Consider the following 25,019-nt stretch of genomic DNA (forward strand, 5'->3'; position numbering starts at 1 on the left):
TCACAAAGTACTGAGGCATTGGGCGAATATAACCATCCGATATATGGCCTCCATGTTGTAGATAACGTGAAAATACAACTAATTGTTCAATGAGAAAGAGTACACTAGTCAGGTAGTAGGGATGGTTAGATGGAGGAGATTTTCACCTATACATGGCTCATCCATGCTTGGCAGGATATAAATGACTTATTAAGGATAGGTCATAGAATTGCTAATATTATGTTCTCAATAATTAAAGGAAATGTAAGGACAGACACTGGAGATAGACATGGGCTTTGTGATTCATGCCCACATGGCACACATGTAACAGATCATGGCAATTCATCATGGAATAGGTATTTGATCAATTTCCAAGATGAGTCGGACCCTGTCCCAACCAATCTTTTCAGGCTTGGGCTTGGGCTTGTGCTAGGCTCATACTGTGCTTCCTATCTTGGCCCATTGCTACCCAAGTCACAACACAAATTCAATTCCATAAAACATCCAAATGCACCCTTGAACCTATCATCCAATTCATTTTCTATGTTTTTTTGGTGACATACCATCTTTCCCACTAGCATGACACTTCGGTGGGGCATCCGTCCGGTTAAAACAATAGATCTACATTTCTCAAAAATCAATTGGATGGACTAAATAGGTGCACCACATCTACATGTTGAGCCAAACCATCCGTTGTTCCATGGTACCAATATGGTGCCACTCAAGTGATTTCTCTCACTGGTACATTTCCAATGACTCCATCTAATAAGATACGCAGGATTTCTCTCTCCCAAATAGATTGCATGCTACACAACAGGACTAACGTGTGATACTTCTCCAGCCTCACAATGATTTATCTTTTAGATCCACACCGTTCATCAATTTTTACGGATCATTCTAGAGGACGAGCCCAAAAATGAGACATCCAAAGTTCAAGTGGACCACAACACAGAAAACAATAGGAATTGAACAAACTACCATTGAAACTTTCTTAGGGACAACCATTAGGCTTATTTATTTAAATAAGAAGGTGAAAATCGTTCCACCTGATCTTTATTAATGAAGAACCAGAATTTACAGCCATTCGGGCAGGCCCCAACAAAAAGGATCCGGGCCGCCCATCATATAGGACAGCTACACATGGCTATACAGGAAAAACAGAACAGAAGCGAAATCTCAAGGGCCCTTGAAGTGTGACAGCAGTGAGATGGGAGCCAAACAACAACAGCCAAACACACCCAAGAGGACTCCAAAGGATGCTGAGAAAGCGGCTAGACGCCAGCAGCCTCCCAGCCTGCACATGTCTGAATGGAGCAGGGCTGCAACAAAAACCACGCAACCTCAACTACTAGCATCCACAACGGCCAGGCCTGACGCCAAGCCTGGCTGACTTGTTCATAATATGACACATGCCTTGATGAAGTTAAAATACAAATATCAGCTAAATCAGAACCTTATGTGGCCCGAAGGAGTTTTCAATGTTAGCATCAATTCTTACTATTTTCAGTAGTGTGGCTCACTGTAGTTTTGGATTTGTATAGTTTTTGGATTCTTATCCTAGAACAATCTAAAAAATAAGATGAACGGTGTGGATCTAAGAAATACATCATAATGAGCCTCACCAGAAGAAATTCAGTTGCTTGCTATGTGGTGTGGTGCAGGGGAGTGGATTAGGGCCTCACCCAAGACTTTGCCAACTTTATCGTGGGCCTACCTTGATGTGTGTATTTCATATCTACTCCATTCATCCATTTTTTCTGATCATTTTAGAGCATGATCCAAAAAAAATTAAGAAGATTCAATTTTAAAGGGGACTATACTCTAGGAAATAATGATGATTGAACACTGCTATTAAAAACTTCTTAAAGCACAACTTAACATTTTCCTAGATTTTATTTGCCATCCAATCTGTTGATAACTTCGCATAAACCTGGATGAAGAGAAAGAAAACAAACATCAGTTCAATCCAAAACTTCTATGGCCCATTAATGGTCAATCACCTTTGTTTCCTATGATATGGTCCACCTGATAATTGAATCCGCTTCAGTTTTTTGCATAATGCACTAAAATGATCTGAAGAAAATAGATAGACAAGGTGGATATGGAATACACCCATCAAGGTAGGCAATCACGGCAAGGGCCGCACCATCTTGGGTGAGGCCGGTGTCTCACCTAATCAATCGGGTGGTGCATCGCCTTCCAGGTTGAGAGATGAACAACGGGGAGTTGACGTGTGGAACTTTTGTGGACCATATCATCATATATGTATCCGATCCACATCGATCCATCTATTTTTTCATATCATTTTTAGGAAGGAAATAGAAAAAGAGGAAGATCCAACGACTCAAGGGTCAAGTAAGACACACTAAAGAAACAGTAAGAATTGGAGACCCACCGATTGAAAAGTTCTTAGGGTTACATAAGGCTTTAATCAAGCTGATATTTGTGTTTTCCCTTCATCCAGCTCTGAGTGACCTTGTGAAAAGATAAGATTGCCAAATAAAGCTCGCAGTGGACCCTATGAAGGTTTCAACTGTAGTCATTAATCCCTGTTTCTTTTTGTGGTGTGGTCTAATTGATCTTTGGGTGTGCCACATTTTTGTGTTCATCCTCTAGAATGATCAATAAAAGCTTATGGATGGTGTAGATCTAAAACATAAATCATCATGGGCTTAAAGAATTTCACATGCTAAAATATATGCTGTATAACACCCAATCTACTTGGGAGAGAAATCCGGCCCATCTTGTTTGCCACAGGCAATGACATGGAACAATGAAAAGCGACTACACTAAAATTTCCTTTGGCATATCCACCCGCGCATGCGGTTCATACGGAAGGGGATTGCCCGTTGCACACCGCATGAGTACGCACATGGCACGGCGTGGCCATTGTCGTGTATGTGTTTTATCCACATCATTCATCAGTTTTGCGGGTTCATTTTATGGAATGAGATAAAAAAATGATACAGATTTAAAGCTCAATTGGACCACACCTTAGAAAACGGTGAGGATTGCCGTCATTGAAAACTTCTTGGTTGTGATCGGACGCGGATTAGATACTGACAGGTTGAGTAGCGAGAATTGCTACTGAAGTGATGTCACCAAGTTCTGTGGGCCCATCTATGATATATGTGTTGTATCCACAACGTCCATTCATTCGGAGATATTATTTTAAGGCATGAACTAGAGAACGAGGCAGATCCAAAGCTTTAGTGGACCCTACCAAAGAAAACAGTGAGAAGATTGATGCCCACCGTTGAAACCTTCCTAAGGCTCACCATGATGTTTTTGAGAAATTCAACCTGTTCAAAAGTTAATAAAGACATTAAAGAAAGGAAAACACAAATATCAGATTGATCTAAAACTTTCACGGCCTTTAAAATTTTTAATGGTGGTCTCACTCTCCCCACTGTTTTCTCTGGCGGGGTCCACTGGATCTTTGGATGTGACTCGTTATTTGAATATTACCCTAAAATGATCTATACAGATGGATGGACGGCGTGGATACAAAACATACATCATGGTGGGGCCTACAAATCTTGGTGACGTCACTTCAGTAGCAGTCTCGCTACTCAACCTGTCAGTAGCCAATCCGCGTCCGTTGTGATCTGTTACAGAGTAACCATGCATATTTTCAACGGTGGGGGTTCAATCGCCACTGTTTTCTTTATTGGGTACCATATCAATCACTGCCCGCTTTACCCTTAAGAGACAGTAGAAGGTATTTGAAAGACACTAAAAAAGTATTTTAATTGTTGTACACATGCACAGGCATAAGATCTAGACTGCCCCAATTTGTGGACCTCCATAGATGGGGGTAATAGCTTAAATCAGATCCGTTGGACCTATCTCACCTCTGTATGATGGGCATTTATTCGTTGAATGCAGGTCCTTTTTACTCGTTGTACAACACATGTATGCACACGATTTAAACTGCCCCAGTTTGTAACTATGAACATATTTTAGACATTGATAAAATGTTAGAATTTTTTTTTTAGTTCCATTTTAAGTATATGGACCATACACAGTTTCTGACATTATTTTAACGGTTTGGATTATAACTACATGCATTAGTATAGAGGATTAATGACTAACAGAGTACTCTCGGTTTCTGATTTTCTGTCTTCATAATGGTGCTGAAACCACATGTCTTCTTAAGGCTGATATTTCCTTTCTATCAGTAATATTAGAGTGGGTAATGCCAGCGCTGAATCAGGGAAGCGACCTGACTACAGGCTGCTCTGAATTTAGGACGTGAATGGATGTGAATTAACACCATCCCTGCCTACTGGATGTTCAAGTAGGTGCTAGCTATATGCGGCCTGCAACGGTCTATGTGTGACATCCATTCCGTCCATCAGTTTTGCAGGTTCTTGTTAGGACCATTTCCTATCATGTGGCCCACTTGAGTTTTTGCATCTGCCTCATGATTCTGATCATGTCCTAATGTAATCCTGATCCGGTGAAATTGATGAATAGAGCTTTTGCCTAAGGGGCTCCAGTATGCTGGGACACAGGAAAGTGGCATGAAATGTTATTGGACTGTAATATGAAGTTATGTGAATGTACTCCTATCCTGAGCTCTATGAGGCCCACTGTGATGTCTGTGTTATATCCACTTCGTTTATCCATTGCACTTGCTCATTTTAGAATGTATTTTAAAAAATATGGCGTATTCAAAACTCAATTGGGCCACATCACAAGAAGCAATGGTGATTGAACAATCATTATCGAAAACTTCTTGTGGGCCATAGAAGTTTCGGATCAGGCTGATATTGGTGTTTTCCTTCATCTATATGGGAATCAACTTACTAATTACGGTTTTGGATGGCAAATAAACATCAAGTAGTGGGCCTTGGGAAAGTTTCAACGTGGGCATTCCTATTCCCACTATTTCATGTGGAGCTTACTTTAGTTTCTGAATCTTCTTGATTTTTAACATCACCACCTAACATGGGCCGGCACAAGGACTGGAGTAACACAGAATTCACAACTACACTACAGAGCTTAAGGTCGTATGCGATCTCCGTAGCCCGTGTTTAGAGGCAAGTTGCATCTTCGATATAGTGGGCTCGGGGACTGAATGGTTTCAGACCTGTCTTCTACGTTTTGAGTAGTCTCTCTTTTTTTCTCTCTCTCTGTCTTTTTTTTTTTTTCTTTAAATTTTAATTTTCTTTTTAAAAAATTGGTTGTTACTAGATTTCCAAGAGTTTGGCATGGCATTGGATGACTTTGAGCCAAAAGTCTTATGTTTTTATAGTCAAGTCTCTTCTTTTATAATTTGCATCGAATTCCCTATGGGTTTGGGCACCGACTCAACTTTTCCGGTATTCCAAGTAATGGGACCCTAGACTGGATGGGTTTGAGCCTGACTATACTTTTCCAGTCTTCTTCCCTCCTTTAATAGTCGAGTCTTACTTTTAAGAGTCTAAGTCTCTACCGACTTTAGGAGTCATGTCCCCCCTTTAATAGAGAGCTACTAAATTCCAAGGACTCATTTGGATGCCCCCTTCAAAGGGGTGTTTGAACCCAATTGATGGTGTGACTTTGAAAATCAGATTAGATGGCTTTGGATTCTACTGTTGGGGTCAACTCTCTCTCTCTCTCTCTCTCTCTCTCTCTCTCTCTCTCTCTCTCTCTCTCTCACATTTGGGCTTAGCTGGATTTTGAGGAGATGTGCATCGTATTAGATGGCTTTGTAGCAAAATTCTACCTTTGGAATCAAGTCTGATTTTTGCTGGGTGCTCCAATTTTCCAAGGAGTGGGCCTAAGATTGGATGGTATGATCCCACATGGATCAAATTCTACAGTCAAGTCTACTCTTTTGTCTGGAGCATCAAGACTCCAACCAGTGGGCCTGGAAATGAATGAGTTGCTTCTAAATTCTAAGGGATGGGCCAGGGACTAAATGTGGACAGATATTTTATTGATTTTGTCTGGGATATTCAAGTGAAAATATATTCAAAAGTTTTTATTTTGCAACAGCACAAGTTTAAATGAAATCCTAAATTGGGGCTAGCAATGGGCCTGTGACTCTTGACAGCCCATGTACCAGCTGGTCAGGCCTGCTTCTAACTCTGGCTCATGTGTATTTAATGAATTGTGCATTGATTTCAGCTTGAAAACAAGGTTAAATTTCTTTTTTTAATTTTTTGACTATGCTCTAAGGGGTAGGTTGTTTTTTCATTTACATATCTATTTGCCCATAAATGAACAATGATTATTTACCAATGTAATTATGGCATTGACATGCAGGATAAATATTAAGCATAAGATTTAGCAGTTCAATTCCAACAGTTAACACATACGAGTATAAAAGGAAGATATCAATTATTAATCAAAATTTAAAATAAAAACTATCACTTAAGCTAATGGAAAAATAGAAAGCTCAATGGGAAGGATCATCGCCTAATGTTTTGAACCGTTTACGTCATCGATAGGAAGTGTGTGCGCCCTTAGGGTCGACCCTACCACGAGTCATGAAATTGTATAATTAGATTCAAGTTCCATGCACTCACGGCCTAAGGTTTGAATTGATTATCCTTAGGATTTGATGTATAATTAAGGTTTCATCTTAGAGTTTAGTCCTAAACTTAGATTTTAGGATATCCAATCCACACCCAAATTTTATCGATTCTGTAAATCCATTTTACGAAGTTGTTTTAGTTTTTGATCCAGAAAATGAAAGATATCTAGAGCTCAAGTAGAACACACCATACAAACATTGCAAAATTAACGTACGCAGTTGAAAATTTATTAGGGCCAACAGAAGTTTTGGATCAAGATTATATTTGTTTTTTTCCCTTCATTAATATATGTGTGATCTTATAAACAGGCTGGATGACAAATAAATATCACTGTGAGACCTATAATGGTTTCAACAGTGAAAATCATTATTCCCACTATTTCTTGTGGTATGGTCCACTTGAGCATTGCATATGCTTCAATTTTGGGATCGAATCCCTGGAACAAAGGATGGACAGTGTGGATAAGCCATATACATTTATGGTGGGCCCAATAGGAACAATGGATGGACGGGGTGGATAAGCCATATATACATTCATGGTGGGCCAATAGGATTTATTGGGTACGAGAAAAGCATATTTAGTAACCCATTACACGGTTATGAAGGCATGAGAAATTCCAGCGTTGTCCCTTCTCATTCGCCCATGTTATTTGTATGACTCAAACAAGATAGGCCGGATTTCTTTCTCCCGAGTATATTGCCAACTGCACAACATAACTTTTTCTGGATCCCACCATGATTTTTGTGTTAGATCTACATGGTCCATCAATTTTTCCCGATAAATATAAAGTACTATCTTGAAAATTAAGTACATGCAAAGCTCAAATATATCACGCCACACAAAGTAGTGGGGATTGAACAAACTATCATTGAAACATTCCTAAGGCCAACCATGAGGCTTATTACCCATTTGACCTGTTCATAGGATCATACATACTTGGATGAAGTTAAAATACAAATATTATCTTGATCTAAGCCTTCTTTAGTACTAAGAAGTTTTCAATGGTAGCATCAATTCCTACTATCTAGGTGTGGTCTACTTTAGCTTTGAATCTGCATTGTTTTTGGGTTCTTTTCTTAAAATGTTCTGAAAAAGTAGATGGATGGTGTAGATTTAATGGCGCCCACCTAAATTTCACACCCCACTAAATTCACACAAACCCCACACACTCATGCCCTAGTGGAATTTCAGCACCTATGGGTACTCGAAACCCTTGACTGGGTGTTGAAACTCCTAAGAGTTGACTACCACCGGGGCAAGAGTAAGGACCGGTTGAGCTAGCTACCTTGATTTGGATATTCTGTATCCACTTGGTCTATTCTGTATCCACTTGGTCTATCCACCTGTTAAGATCATTGTAGATCATGACACCAAAATTTAAGAATATCCGATTATAGAGTGAACCATATTTCAAGAAACAGTGGTGATTGAACACACAACCATTAAAACTTTTTAGGGCTCACCTCAATGTTCCGGTAGTTTTTATTTTCTATCCAATCTATTGATAAGCTCACGTAAGCCAGGAAAGAGGAAAAGCAAATATAGGCTTGATACAAAGCTTTTGTGGCCTATTAATAGTTAATCACCATTGTTTCCTATGGTATGGTCCACATGATAACTGGATCTGCCTCATTTTTTCAATAATGCTTTAAATTTATTGAAAAAGTGGATGGCACGATCAAGGTGGGCACCATGATAAGTGTGACAGTGTCTTGACGTCCACATGAGAAAATGGAAAGCCTTGCTATGTGAAACTTTGTCCACCTCATTATGATGTATGTGTTAGATCCACACCATTTATCTATTTTTCCATACCATTTTATGGAACGATGTAGAGAAGGAGTTAGATCCAACGATCAAATGGGCCACACTACACAAACAGTGGAATTGGACTCCTTTTGTTGAAAATTTATTACAATTATAGAAGACTCTGATCAAGCTGATATTTGTGTTTTCCTTTCATTCAAGTTTGTGTGACCTTATGAAGAGGTTAAATGAAAAATAAATCTAACAGTGGACCCTAAGAAGGTTTCAACGATAGTGGTTCAATCCCTAGCTACTTTCTTTGGTGTGGTCTACTTTAGCTTTGGATGTGCCTACTTTTTTGGCTTATGCTTTGGAATGATCTCTAGAAATTGATTGTCGGTGTGGATCTATAACATAAATCATTGTGGGTTCTAGAGAAATTAGACACGTTAAAAGTCATGTAGTGTAGCTCGCAATCTATCTAGGAGAGAAATTCTTATCTTATTTCTTGGATTCTTAGGCAATGACGTGGACCAATGAGAAGTTATCGCACTGACTTTTCCTGTCCAAGAATTTTTCGGTGCCTTCCACGCAGACATCTGCATTCTAAAAATAATCTCGTACACATGCACGCACGCGGTTTAAACCGAAGCGGATTGCCTGTTGCACACGGCACATGAGTATCACATCATGCCACCCAAGCTCTGTGAGGCCCATCGTCATGTTTGTGTTTTATCCCTACCATCCATCAGTTTCTCGAACTCATTTTATGGCATGAGACAAAAAATGATATAGATTCACAGCTCAAGTAGACCACACCATATAAAACAGTGAGGATTGAACTCCCATCTTTGAAAACTTTTTGGCTGTGATCTGCTACCAACTTGTCATGTATGTTGTATATTTTCAACGGTGAGCGTTCAATCTCCACTGATTTCTTAGTGTGGTTTACTTGAGCTTCACATCAGCATATTTTTGGACTTATGCCTTGAAATGAGCTGGCAAAACAGATGAATGGCGGGGATAAACACTCATCGCGGTGGGTCCCACAAAGCTTGGACCACAGTGTCCAGTGATATCCCTGCGGCCTGTGTAGCCAGAAGCCTGCTTCGAATAGTGGTAACACAATGATGCTTGCGTTATATTGACTCTGGCCATTTGTCTAGCCAGCTCCTTTTTAGCCATAAAGCTCAAATATGAGGGAGATGCAAAGCTAAGTGGGCCACATCACATGAAATGGTAGAGATGGAAACACAAATCATTAATACCTTCCTGTAGCATGCCTTTTTTTTCTTCAAAAAGGTTAAATCTATATTCATGAGGAGAACTATACAGAAGGGAACTCCCTTACATAAAACAGGAGACCCCGCATGACAACGGAAAAATACTTACACAAAGAACCCACCTGTGATCAGACTATTCTAGTCGAGCCTAAACCAACTTTGTCTAGAAAAATCATACCTCGAAGTTGTCGTGGAAGCTCAAACTGGTTCTCGTAACAAGCACTAGACTTGGAAGCACTTCCTACACGAGCCAGAAAATCAGCCAGCGAATTTCCTTCCCTTAGAATATGCACAACATTGGTGTTGCCCCTCCTCCTTAGAAGGTAAATCCTAAGTAGCCTGTAGCATACCTTGGTACTTATATTCCATCTAACATGTTCCAAGGAAATTTAACAAATAGCGTCCGGCTGCAAAACTTATGTGCTCTCAAGAAAGTTTCAATCATGGTATTCAACTTTTATTATTATTATTACTTTTTTTTCTTTTTTAGCTTCTCTAAATTTTGGATATGAATAAAAGTGAATTGCCAGCACACTCTGCCTGCTGGATGTTCCAGAAGATGGTAGCTATATGGGCTTGCCATGATGTACTTGTGACATTCACACTGGCCATTAGTTTTACTGGCTCATGGTTGTCCAATTTTTATTTTTTATTTTTATTTTCATTTTTATTTTATGGCATGGTATGTGTATTTCATCTGAAGGTGACCAGCAACATGATAAGGGGATGCCTCGAAAGTCAAGCCCATGCATTCATTCGAGAGCCACACCATTGAAAATGAAGTATAACCATCCATAGATGAGAGGGAGATTTTAAGGAGTGGGGCCCAGGACAAGATGGGTTTGGACCTAAATTCTACAGTCACATCTCCTCCTTTATTAAGAGCATCGGAATTTCAAGGAGTGGGGCATGGGACTTAATAGATTTGGGCATAGATTCGATCATGGGACGAGATGTATTTGGGCACAGATTCTACTTTTAGAGTGAAGTATACCCATTTTCGGGTATTACTAGAATCCAACGAGTGCTAGATATGAAACCAGATTTTTTACTGATTTGTTTTGACTTGTCAGGCTAAAATCTATTGGAAGTTTTCATTTTGCACCGTGTAGACTTGAACAAAGCGCTGAATTATTGCTAGCAATGACCATATGACTTTGTTCAGCCCATACTAGGCTGTGCTTGAGTTTCAGCCTGAAAACAAGGCTTATTAAAGAAAATGAGACAGGTTATAACTAACATACTCATTTCAATGCATTTTAAGGATGCATGCAGATATTAATAGAAGGTTTTAATTCCCTAATCACATAAAAATTAGTAAGAGTCTTTAAGTAAATGAATCCAAGGAGTGTTGCTCGGGCCAAATAATTTGTTCACCCGCAGGACCATATGTTAAAACTCTAAACCCAATTCATAAATGAGGCCCATGCACACATATGTTTATCTCATATCCACTCCGTTCATCCTGTCACTAGCCTATTTTAGGACATGAATGTATCAGGCAAATTAAAAAATTAAGTCAAGATTGCCTCAAGAAATAATAGTGATGAATACAACCACCGTTGAAACCTTCCTTAATTAGCCACTGTTATGTTTATATGCCATCCAACCCCTTCATAAGTGATTGTAACATCCCAAAAGAATTTCTGCTGGCGTAGGTACACAGGAACTTATTCTAATATACATTGCATGTGAATTTGTGTTTTTAGAATAATAATACTTGGACCTGTACACACGTACATACACTTGGACTCATGCACGCCCCAATCTTTAAGCCTCATATATCTTTTGTACACTTGATTAGTTTTTTTTTTTACTATACTAAATGTCATGAAGAAAAGTGCAAAAATTCGGGTGGGCTACACTCAGCAGAAGATGGGCCACACCTATTGCATAAGAAATAACAAAAAATTAAACATATAAATATCAACTATAAGAAAAGTATCAGACATTCGGGATGCACCTGATTAATTATCAAACTGGACGTTGAATTAACTACTCATCCCTAGGAAAAGCCATCCCACTGTCCACTTCATCTTTGGATCCCCCAGTCATGATATATCAACTTTGGAATCATTATATCTGCTCATGTATCTATTCATCCATAATTCTAATCTATTTATTTTGTATACCACCCATATATAAGCTTAACTAACCATCAGGATTGCAACATGAACGCCTTCCTATTTATACCGAGTTTGCAAATCATTACACAACTGTCTGACCATCAATCCAAACCATTGAGAATAATTGTTTAGGTTCGATTAAGCCAACCTACCATCAACTTTTATCGGGACCTTACATCATTACAAGCCTAGCAATAGGCCATTTACCATCCACCGTTAAGATGTGCCTGGGACTAAAAAAGTTTTGAATTTGGCTAATAAACGTGTTTTCGGTTCATCTCAATAGGAATCATGACTTCATGAGCAGTATAGATGGCTTATATTCATCCCAATCAACCAAAGGAAGTTTTCAACATTAGGCATTGCAATTGCTTTTTCTATTGGCGCAGCCTACTCGCCGTGTGAATCTATCCCATGTTCGAGCCTACACCCAATCCCGATCTGCTGAATCAGATGGATGGTGTGGATGCTTCTCAAACACCATAAGTGGGGCTCATTGATCTATGTTCTTTTTCTTTTTTTTCTTTTTTCTTTTTTTTTTTTCTAAAAAGAAAAAAAAAAAAGAAAAGAAAAAAGAAAAAAAGAAGGCACAATGCGGGATGCACTAAAAGTAAAACCGTCCTCACCTTCTTCTCTCTAACCTCCCTCTCTCTCCATCCATCATCTGCAGACTTACCAATGTGATCCAGGCCATCCAATATCAGTAGCCAAGAAGGCCTCCAAGTTTTGGCATTCTTTCCCCACAGTTTCATATCATGCAGCCCACCTGATTTTCTGATCTGCCTCATCCTTTTGGTATGACAAGTAAATGGCACACACACACCCTGATCCATAGCTCAAGTGGTAGACTGAGTGAAAGATAACAGTGGGGGTGGCTAACACTGAAGTATGAACTGACAGTGGAAAAATGAAAATAAAAATGGCACACACACACACACATATATATACTCAGCTGCGTACACCAGCATGCACAGCACAGAACTGAACAGTCTGAACAGTCTTGAAGCAGCACCTCATGAAACCCCTCGGCCCAATTTTTACTTTGATCGGCCATGAAAAATGAAAACAGTTTTCTCCCTTGATTTGCATTTCTCTTTGCTATGGCCCACTATGGTAGGCCCTGAGAAGGTTTGAACGGTGGGTGTTCAAACCACATTGTTTCCTATGGTATGGCCCACCTAAGTTCTGGATCATTTTTATTTTAGGGCTATTGGCCTAAAATGATCTTAAAAAAATAGATGGACGGCATGGATGAAACACATGCATCATGGTGGTGGACTGCTGCAGCAGGCCACACCCTTCCTTTTTTTTCTTTTTTCTTTTTTTTTCTTTTGTTTAAAAGCAGCACCACAGCAGCTACATTTCTGCATGCAGCAGCGTAGCTGCAATAAATTATTATTATTATTATATAATTTTTTTTTATATTATATGCGTGTGTGCCTAATTAGGATGACCATTTAGATTTGGTTGTGTCAATAAAAAGAAAAATTTTAAAATAGGAAGAAAAACTAGTTTAATTAAATATGTCTCACGAGTTATCGATCGAATGACACTATTGATCTTCCAAGCAAAGAAGTATCTCCAAGATCTATTCTATGTGAAAAGGATGGAGAGCATTCAATCGATATCTTGATAGGGGCCATATATTTGACTCTTGAGTCATATGTGAGACTGAGGTTTATAGGTCTAAGAACATTTAATACTGCTCTAGGTTGGTTACTCTACACGGTCTTGTATGTTAAGCCTATACTTTAAAAGTGTGGTGACAGGAGCCACTAGAGTGTTAACACACCACTGATTTGTCCAAATGGTCACATTGTCTTCAAAACTGGATGCCCATGAGTTGATGCGAGCTTCACGTGGTTCACCACATGAATTTGCTGTAGATTTGGAATGGTTGTCCATAGCTTTCTATGATGTGGCATGTTTATTTCATCTAAGGTAACCAGCAATATAATAATAAGGGTATGCCTGGAAAGTCAGGCTCATGCATTCATTACGAGAGCCACACCATTGAAAACAATGTACAACCATCTCCCTGTATGAGAGAGATTTTAAGGAGTGGGGCCTGTGACACGATGGGTTTGGGTCTGAATTCTGCAGTCAAGACTCATGCATTCATTACGAGGGGCCACGCCATTGAAAACAATGTACGACCATCCCCCTGCATGAGGGTAATTTTAAGGAGTGGGGCCTGAGACACGATGGGTTTGGGCTCAGATTCTGCAGTCAAGGTTCATGCATTCATTACGAGAGCCACACCATTGAAAACAATGTTTAACCATCTTCCTGCATGAGGGAGATTTTAAGGAGTGGGGCCTGGGACACGATGGGTTTGGGCCCATATTCTAAAGTCAAGGCTCATGCATTCATTACGAGAGCCACACCATTGAAAACAATGTACAACCATCTACCTACATGAGGGAGATTTTAAGGAGTGGGGCCTGGGACACAATGGGTTTGGGCCTGGATTCTGCAGTCAAGTCTCATGCATTCATTACGAGAGCCACACCATTGAAAACAATATACAACCATCTCCCTGCATGAGGGTAATTTTAAGGAGTGGGGCCTGGGACATGATGGGTTTGGTCTCGAATTCTACAGTCAAGGCTCATGCATTCATTACCAGAGCCACACCATTAAAAACAATGTACAACCATCTCCCTGCATGAGGGAGATTTGAAGTAGTGGGGCCTGGGACATGATGGGTTTGGGCCTGGATTCTATAGTCAAGGCTCATGCATTCATTACGAGAGCCACACCATTGAAAACAATGTACAACCATCTCCCTGCATGAGGGAGATTTTAAGGAGTGGGGCCTGGGACACGATGGGTTTGGGTCCGGACTTTGCAATCAAGGCTCATGCATTCATTACGAGAGCCACAACATTGAAAACAATGTACAACCATCTCCCTGCATGAGGGAGATTTTAAGGAGTGGGGCCTAGGACACGATGGGTTTGGGCTCGGACTCTATAGTCAAGGCTCATGCATTCATTATGAGAGACACACCATTGAAAACAATGTACAACCATCTCCCTGCATGAGGGAGATTTTAAGGAGTGGGGCCTGGGACACGATGGGTTTGGGCCCGGATTCTGCAGTCTAAGTCTCTACATTTGATCAAATCACTGAGATTTCAAGGAGCGGGACATGGGATTCGATGGGCTGAGATTCTACTTTTAAAGTCAACTAACTTTTTTTGTTGGGTGCTACCGGATTCCAAGAAGTTGGGCTTCAGATTGGATATGGGCGTCGAATTTTTACGAATTTTCTTGGGCTTGTCAATCTGAAGTCTATAGAAAGTTTTTATTTTGCACAGCCAGGGTTAAGTGCAACACTCAATTAGGGCTGGCAGTAGGCCTGTGAAGTTAGTCAGCCAATAGGCCAGCTGGTGAGGCTTCTAACTCATTCTTAGGTATACTTACTGGGCTATGCTTTGGTTTCAACAAGAAAACAAGAGCTATATATTAAAGCATATAAGTCAGGTTATGGCTGACTCACTCCTGTTTCGAAGAGTTTCAAGGATGCACGTAGGTACTATCGAAGGTTTAAATTTTCAAATCTTATAAAAGTTACTAATAGGTCTGAAATAAAACTAAATGGGTCAAAGGAGTGGTGCTCGGGTCTAAGAATTTTTTTGACAGGTGGGACCACGTGTTAAAATTCTAAACCCAAATTTTTTGAATGGTCTGTCCAAACTAGTCCCACCCTTTACCACTTTGCTTAAATTTAGTCTCTCTCTCTCTCTCTCTCTCTCTCTCTCTCTCTCTCTCTCTCTCTCTCTCTCTCTCTCTCTCTATATATATATATATATATATATATATATATATATATATATTGGTGATGGATCCATGTTTGCATCATTGAGCATGGGTTCAAATAATGCGCGAATATTCAACAAAATATATAAGAGAATGCCAACCAATTTGTACAGCAAGAGGTTGTACTTGTAGAGATGATTCTTGACACCCATCTAATATCCGTGATCAAGAAGGCCCATTATGAAGATTTATTGGCCCAAAAATAGGTCCCTAACCCTTAAGGTGGGCTATAGACATGAGAAAAATAAATTTTCAGGTACAAGCAACCTATATTTTATGTAACACACTTCATGAGTGTAGTAGTCCAAAACTCTTGAGAGAGGATATGCTGACAATGGACAAAGCTCATGAACGGCACAGATCTGGCCTGCATGGCCTGTAGACGTGTCCTATCAATCAGCTCTTCAATCCCTGCTCAAATTGCTTTGCCAATGCTTCATTTAGAGTGGCATCACATACAAGCAAGGCTAAGTATTTCATACTTTTTTAGGGTAGGTTGGACCGGGTCCCTACTAATCTTTTCAGGCTTGGACTTGCATTTGTTTTTCTGGGCTGTTTCTGGGGCTTAGATTTTGAGCCCAGTCCAAACCTGAAGCACTGCCCCCCAAATCACAAAACACCTAAGGAAGATCCCATTATTTGGCAGGTCCAACGGCAAGGAATAAGCCAATCCATTAATTAGATGGGTGAAGTTTCAATTCCATAAAGTATCCAAGCAAGCCAATCCATTAATTAGGTGGGTGCACTTTCAATTCCATTAAGTATCAAACTTACCGTAGAACTTATCATCCAATTCATCTTTCACACTAGAACAGATCAGTGGAACTTTTGGTGACATTCCTTTCCGCTAGCATGACACCTACATGGGGCATCCGTCCCATGAAAACAGTAGATCCCACCATAAAGCTGACCCTATTTGAAAATCAATCTGGTCAACCCACTAGATGAGACACACCTACATGTTAAGCTAGATGTAATTTTGGTTTTCAGGTCTTTAAACTATGGGCTCAATTACAACTTTCAAATATTAATTAGATATCATGGAAGCAATTTGATGAGTGGATTGGATGTTGCCTTCATGAGCAAAATTTTCACATGTCATCATCAATTAGTAGGGAAATAAGACTTGAAATGGATTCCAAGAGCCTTCCGATGATATTGTGAATGAGATCAACGGCCCTTAGATATTTTATTAGGACAGCTTGGGGTTTTCCTTAGAGAGTTTTATCATGCAGACATTATTTTGATTGGCCCACAAATAACTTATTTCCCCTCCATTACAATCATCTAAATTTGAATGGATAGAATGTTTCTGTTTTAAATCACCTAAAGTAGCATCTCAATCCCATTAATGCCTTACGGGGACTGCATTTCAGGGTCCAAATGGTCGGTTCAGTACTGTCTGCCCAAGGCCTAGCCATTTCCTGAATGAGCTAAGAATTTTGGCCCTAACCCGACACATTACACATTACACATTACACAGGGACCTGTCTCGGCCCACTCAAAATTTGCCAAGCCCCAGCTCAATCTCTGACCATAGATTGTGATTGGCTTGGACTGGACTGGACCCAATCAATCTTGAAATTTGGATCTGCCTAATTTTTTTGTCCTAACATGAGACTGAGAAACTGGTGGACAGGCTGGGTTCGTCACAGATGTCTCCGTGCAGCCCAGGTAGCCTTCCATAGCTTCATTTGGGGACGTGGATTAGCTACTGACGACTTCAGTAGCTATCTCGCTACTAAAGCGATGTCACCAAGTTCTGTGGACCCCACCATGATGTATGTGTTGTATCCACACAATCTATCCATGTAGAGAGATCATTTTAGAGCATGAAGCAAAGAATGAGATAGATCCAAAGCTCAAGGGAATCCCACCATAGAAAACTGTGGGAACACTGATGGCACCATTGAAACCTTCCTACAGCCTACCAGGATATTTATTTGAGATCCAACATGTTCATAAAATTCACACAGACATGGAAGAAGGGAAAACGCAAATATAAGTTAACATTACCCTCCCTGTGAATTTTACTGTTACAATCCATCACCAGTAGTGACGCAGGGATGAACGTAATGAAGTCGATCACCGTCTTCCTCAAGGATAACTACTCCAAATCCACGGAGCTTCTTTGGACTCCTCACACAGATTTCTCGAATCCACGAGAAAAGAAAGCAAGAAGAATAGGAATAAATTCTAATAAATTTGTAATTTGATTGTTTAATGAAATAAATGAGTTCACAACCCTTTAAATAGGGATACCAAACAATGCGAGAGAAATTAGAAGCAAACTATAACTAAAACTCCTAGAATTCGTAACTTACTATAAATAGTAAACTTACTATTTAAGACGTTAGTGATGTCTACTAGTGCACAAGGTTTCTGGCCAAAAATAGTGTCCTATTTGGCTTCACCAAGCTGTTCTTCTAATTATTCTAAGCTCTTTTCATGTTGGGCACAACTTCTAAAGCCGAATGGATGAAGAGTTATAATCAAACTAAAACTTACTATTTATAGTAAAAACAGAATTAAACTTGGAAACCACCGTCGATACAGTTCACAAATCCGGCTTGCACAACCTAGCATAGCAGGTTGGGTGGTTAAAGTAGCCCGTTCTACCCAAAATTATATATTTTACTTCTTATAACTCATTCCGAATTACGAGATACACCCGATCTAAGGTTTGATGGTCTAGATCACTTCTGTCATCGACCGGGCCTTTTCTTATCTATCTTGGCCATGAAACTGTCCGCAACCCGCTCTACATCAAGCAGGGACAACAATTTGTACGGTTTGGATTGCTATGCAAGTCTGCTATGTGTATGGTGGAAGAAAAATGGTGCCGAATTAACATAGGAAGCTAGCCCTGTCCACTGTAAGACGCGATTGCGGACTGACGCAGCCACCAGGGAGGTGGCTACTGGACAGTTCTATGTGGGCTCCATGATGATGTGTTTGTTGGAAACGGATTGGCTACTTCCCCCGCCACCAGCCAATGGCTTATAATCGGTGCTCTGTGGGACCCACCATGATGTATGTGTTTCATCCATGCTATCCATCTATTTTTCCAAATCATTTTATGGTATGAGACCAAAAATGAGATATAGCCCAATCTCAAGTGGACCACATTACAGGAAAGAGTGTTAAATGAGCATCGACCACTAAAATCCTTTTGGGGACCATAAAAGTTTTGGATCGAACTGATCTTTGTTTTTTCCCTTCATCTGGGCTTGTATGGCCTAATCAACAGATTAGATGTCAAATAAACAGTACAGTGGGCCTCAGGAGGATTTTAGAGTATGATCCAAAAAATGCTATTCATCTATTATTTTCCTATCATTTTAGAGTATGATCCAAAAAATTAGGCGCATCCAAATCTCAAGTAAACCATACCACAGGAAAATAGTAGTGAGGTTACCATTAAAAACTTTCTAAGGCTCAGTGTAATCGTTATTTGCAATCCAACATGTTGATTAAGTCACATAGACCTGGACGAAGGGAAAACACAAATATCAACTGCATCCAAAATCTTTGTGACCTCAAGAAGTTTTTAATGGTGGGCATTCAATTACAACTGGTTTCCTAAGGTGTGGTCCACATGAGATCTGGATGTATCTTATAATTATTTTTGGGTTCGTACCATAAAATGAGCCCGAAAAATGGATGGATGGCGTGGATAAAAGAAATACAACCTGATGTGGCCTACAAAGCACCGTCAGTAGCTAGCCTCCGTAGGCAACCGGCGTCCTCCACTGTAGGGGTTGGTAAGCATGTTCTCTTACCATTTTACACGCGCGGATTAAGTGTTATTACACGGGTAACTCCTTAATGGGAGTTACCTTAATGTAGGGCTCACCTTGATCATATGTTGTATATCCACTCCATCCATCTGTTTTTACTGCCCATTTTAAGACACTTTCCCAAAAATTAAGCATATCCAAATCTAATATAGATCACACCGAAATAAACAGTGATGATTGAATGCTCACCATTAAAAACTTCCCGAGGTCCACTGTAAGCAGACCCATAATGTTTATTTGTCATCCAACCCGTTGATAAGGTCAAACAGAACTGGATGAAGGGAAATTCCAAGATTTGCTTGATCCAAGACTTTTGTGGCCTACAAATGGCTTTTAATGGTCATTCACCACTTTTTTCCAGTGGCGCGGTCACCAGAGATTTGGATCTTCTTAATGTTTGGGATTACATCCTTAAATGAACTGAAAAAATGGATGGACGGTGTGTATATGAAACACATTCAGGAGGGTGGGCCTCACATGGTAAGGGGCTGTTACCCGGACCGCTCCCCATTTTACATGAGATGGCTTCCCGTGTGGCGATTCTATCACCAACATGAGAGTGAATCAGGTGGTACCCAGATAGCACGTCTGTAAGTGGTTCCCTGGTGTTGGGCTTTCAATGACCAGTATTTTCTATGGTGTGGTCCACCTGCCATTTGGATATGTTTCATTTTGGGGTGCATGTCCTAAAATTAACTGGGAAGATGGTATGAATACAAAACATAGACGTCAAGGTGGGCCATAGTCAGCGAAACACCAACTAAAGATATTATCCCTAAAATGGCTGGTAAAATGGATGCACGGCATGATACAACACATGCATTATAGTGGGCCTACAGAGCTCTGATACCAGCTAGCTGGCTGGTGTTTGGGCCACCATCCAAACCACGTCTGTGTGAGCAATGGACATTGTGCCACGCATGGGGTCTAGATCATCCATCGTATGGGTGAACTGACCATTCACTTCTCTTGTGGGAGATTGAAGTGGGAGGTATACATCTCTGGAGTCATTATTTGTTTTTCAATTACTTTGCACAAGTATCAGATTTTTCTTTGTTGGGCCTTCATAAATATTTAGCCCTCCTAGCTGAGTTCCATTCAACCTCAGTAAAGCCTCCTCTGCACAAGCTCTGTTAGCAAATTGAACAAACCCACAACGTTTTCCCAAACGAATTTCAACATGTTTCAATTTCCCAAACTGGCTAAAAACTTATCTCAAATGGTCATCAGTAACATTTGAATCCACACCGCCAACAAATATAGTTGTATTATTTAGGTTGTTCTTGGACTGAGTTGCTTGAGCAGTCTGGTAAGAAGTTTTTGCAGGATACTGCTGCTGTCCACCCATATTCTTCTCACTAGCTGCTGGACCGATCCGCATTGGCCTTGTAGAACAGAACACTCCATTCATTTCTGTCATGGCACGCACTTGCTCACCAATACCATTTAGTTTTGTTTTAATTTTAAGGTGCAATTGCCAGCGAGCACAATTTATTATTATGCTTTTACCATTATTGTACTGGTATTTACACTTAACCAAACAACCCAAAATGTATCTGTACTAGAAGTTCATTATTATTATGTGGCAGTTAAAATTCCCACCATTTAAACATGGTCACTTGAAATACGTAACGTTGGCACATACATTCTCCATGTGGTTGCATCATATATATATTTATATAGTACTACAAATATTAATAATCAATACTAAAATGATACAATCGCTATGATCAATTATGGATAGTGAGGAAGGTAGTTACATTTTGGTCGTCTCTAAGGGTGGTAATGGGCCAGATTTCTGCTCGGCAGGCTAGGCCTGGCCCTACCCAAGCCTGAGACGGACTAACTTGATCCAGCCCGGACCGAAAATTGGTATACATGGAGCACAAATGCACGAAGAAAAAGACATTACAGAGGAATTAAACCAACCGTATACATTCAAGATGGATGGATTGCCTAACCTAGGATTGAATTAGTTTATATATTTGTAGGATATAACACATGCACATATTTACCGGCTAAAATGACATGACACAAGCATGGCTTGAGAATTAATCAGGCCATGCATGGGAGGTGGAAGCCCAACACATGATTCAAGCAAGTGGGTCCAAGTCCAGCCCAAAGCTGGGTCGGGCAAACTACTCAGCCCATTGCTACCCTTGGTCATGTCTATTATATAACATTGTTGCTATGACTACATTAAATGCAATATATGATGATGTAGCTCAATCACATTGTAATATATATGTTTTACCTGTTTGTAGCAAGGAGAGAATCTGGATTCATCATTGAAAAATGTAGACTCAATAATAATATAGCTCACTTTAGCTTTCGATCTACCTTGTTGATGAACTGTGGTCAGGAATGAAAGAATGACCCCAATGAAACACACCATCATGGCATTGCCAAGTAGATAAGTACTGATTACACATAAACCAAGTCTCCTTTGAAATGCCATACCTGTCAACGGCAAATACTAAAGGAGCACATCTTTGGTGGATTCCAAGGTGGGTGGGATCCTTGACCGTGGGACCCACTGTGGCATGGTCCATCTAAGATTTGGATCTGCTTCATTTTTTTGAATTGTGATCTAATATGAGCTTTTAAAATGGATTAACGGTGTAGATGTAAGGCACATACACCACAATGACCCCACAGTTAGAGGGATCCACCGAAACCGCACCAATACTAAAAGTAACCAATTATTACCTATTTATGCAATTACGCTAAATCCAACATACCCTTTGGTTATTCATTATCCAAAAGTGACGGTGAGTGTGTGATCCGAGGCCCGGCTAGCCTAAAATTGACTCTTTATTTATTTATTTATTTTTACTGTCTAAATTCAGCAAACAAGCGTATGCTAATCAGAGTGTAAGATCATCTGATAGATCTCGTGTTTAAGATCATCTGATAGATCTCTAGTGTATCCCCCACTAATCATGCGGTTTGGATTTGTTGTATGTGTGTCACATGTGGACTGACTGAGTGCAGGCGCACGGATCTCATACTCTAGCAAGTGAACCTATCAGGCTTGTTGAATGCACAATCTGTATACCTGTGAATGGGAAGTAAACATTTTGTTTCATTGTAAAGACGATTTCTCTGATATATGCTGTTGATCAAAGGAATAAGGTTGTGTTTAAATGCAATGTGATAGTTGCAACAAGTTCAATAGATAGGAAATGCAAGGGTAGCAATAGGCTGAGTAGTCTGCCTGACCCAGGTTTGGACTGGGCTTGGACCTACTAACTGGCCCATAGGTTGGGTTTGGGCCTCCCATGCATGGCCTAATTAATTTGTATGTCAGGCCTGGACTCATATCACTTTAGCCTGGCTTGTTCGGCTAAATACCAATTCAATCCCAGGTTAGGCAATCCATCCATCTCGAATGTATACCGTTGGTTTAATTCCTCTGTAATGCATTTTTCTTTGTGCATTTGTGGCCTGCATGATCAATGGATATGTTAGGAACAATTTTCAACGATTCCCGATACAGAAGAAGTAGTTCAGGAATTACTAAATATGGGACCATAGAGGTGGATTCAATAGTCAAAAAAGAGGATTTGATTGCATAAGTAGAAAGTATGGATTTTTACCAATTTTCGGTCTGGCTGGATCAAGTCCGTCCATCTCAGGCTTGGGCAGGGCCAGGCCTAGCCTGGCCGAGTCTAAATCTGGCCCATTGCCACCCATAGAAATGACCAAAACTTAACTGCCTTCCTTACTATTCGTAATTGATATAGCACTGTTGTTCTTTCATTTTGAACTTTAAAGTAGGATAATTGCATTTTAGGGCATAGGTAAATATAACAAACTTTTCTTCTATAGTTTCGATTGAGAAACTCAAGTTAAAAAACTCCCATAAAAAATGATGTGAACTCTGTCTTGAAGATAAAGCTGAAATTTGTGATGATGCTATTCCCACCAACGAAACAGTCTTGGGAGCTTAGCAAAATGAGATTCTCCATTTTTCTAGAGATTGCATCAAGAGTATCCATATCCTGGACAGTAAGAGGAGGAGCTCATGTAAATTACTGCGTACAAAACTTTCTTTCTGCCCTGAAGAAGCAATATCCCTCTCCAGGCTGGCTCATGAAACTCAACAGCTTGGGCAGAGCAAAGACAATAACATGTTTCTCTTTTACCCTATACAGACAATGTATCAAATGCTTTTGATATGTGACCATCGTCATTCATCTAGACAGTATCATGTAGGAAGGGATGCCAACTTCGTAACAAGGATACTATATTTCTTATGTGAATAAATAACTGTTGTCTGACACTTGTGTAGGATACACATGTTGGACACATTTTGACACTTTCTATTTGGAAAAATAATTTAATTATCCTCTTTTCATAATTTTTCCGTATTTATATTCTAATTACAAGAATATAGTTCGTAGGATATCCATATCTTATGCATATATGAAGCACAAATTCTATTATACCATGTTTTTCTTTATCATATGATTCTGCATGGATGTGTGGCCAGATTGATTTCTTGGGACCCTTCTGTGACACCCTGCATTCGTGACAAAGTTACATAGGATCCTAAAGTATCTGAAAATTCTTTACATGATCAGGTTCAAACTGTTGGATTGTATGTGCTGAAAAGCATTTTCCAAAGGGAACTTGGTGAAAGCGCAAACATGGAAAATAATTCTTTCATTCTCTTTTTTGCTGGAGAGCTCCTTGGAGATATTTTCTCTTTAATTTGCAAGATCTGGGAGGTACTTCCCATCTGAATTTATAACATATAAGCTAGCTCGTTTTCATCATGTGCTTCTAAAAGAGCTGTCCTACCCTCTTGGTTTCAGAAACTCGTGACCAGAGAATCACTTGTTATTGCTGGTGAATGCTTGAGACTTCTGGTTCTCCTGCACGCACTGTCACAAGCAAGTGAATGTCAGAAAGATGTTATGAATTTACTATTGGAAGCAATAATCATGGTCGTGTCGGTGTCAACTGAAGCTCATTCACAGGTAGTGAAAGTTCTTACTACTGTTTATGTTGATTTATTGGGCTTTAAATTGTTTATTGGGTTGGGCTCCTGATGTGTTTATCAATTTGGTGCACCTATGAGAATCAAGTTCAAGTGGTTTTCTTTAATAAAACTATGGTTACAGAGGATTTTCTCTCTAGTAAATTTCCCAATTTCAGTTTAATTTCAGGAACTAATTAAATTATATTTATCTCATTAACTGTTCAATTTCAGGAACTTATTGAGATTACAAGCAATGCTATGAGGCTGGTTTCTCACCTTGCTCAGATTCCATCCTCTGCGGTTCAATTCAAAGAAGTTTTATTAGCAATGCCAGTGTCACGCAAGCAGCAACTTCAGACACACTTGTTACAAAGTCAGATAACAACCGTTCTGCATAATCCACCTGATTCCCCTGCCTGTAAAGCTAAAGGGGAGTTATTTGATGCTTTGGTAGTGCAAGAACTTTTGATATGCATGCACCCCTACACAGCGTACGTTTTACTCAAATTAAACAGATTAAGCTACCAAACCTTCACTAAGTCAGTCCGTAAATCAGATTTCTTCAACAATACTAACCTTTAGCTTGTGGATACATTGAAACAGGACCATTAAACATTTTTCATTTTTAACCGTACAATCAGTATCCATCAATCTGATAGTTACAGAGAACAAATGATCTTGATTTTTGGTTCGTTCATGGTACAGCTAAAAAGGGACCCAAGATTTATATGGCTTAATTTAAATTAC

At 39.8% G+C, this 25,019-nt stretch overlaps 1 protein-coding gene across 1 annotated transcript in view; it reads left to right on the forward strand.

Annotated features, from left to right (window-relative positions):
• Positions 1 to 24,342, forward strand: part of LOC131230567 (protein SWEETIE-like) — a 70,887-nt gene extending 46,545 nt beyond the window's left edge. The window contains exons 2-3 of the mRNA XM_058226471.1: positions 23,872 to 24,018; positions 24,106 to 24,342. Of these exons, the coding sequence (XP_058082454.1) occupies positions 23,872 to 24,018; positions 24,106 to 24,342 (384 nt within the window). The remainder of the gene's footprint in view (positions 1 to 23,871; positions 24,019 to 24,105) is intronic.
• The last annotated feature ends 677 nt before the right edge of the window (positions 24,343 to 25,019 follow it).

The sequence above is a fragment of the Magnolia sinica genome, chromosome 17, assembly GCF_029962835.1.
Source record: "Magnolia sinica isolate HGM2019 chromosome 17, MsV1, whole genome shotgun sequence".
In the NCBI taxonomy this organism is placed as follows: Eukaryota; Viridiplantae; Streptophyta; class Magnoliopsida; order Magnoliales; family Magnoliaceae; genus Magnolia; species Magnolia sinica.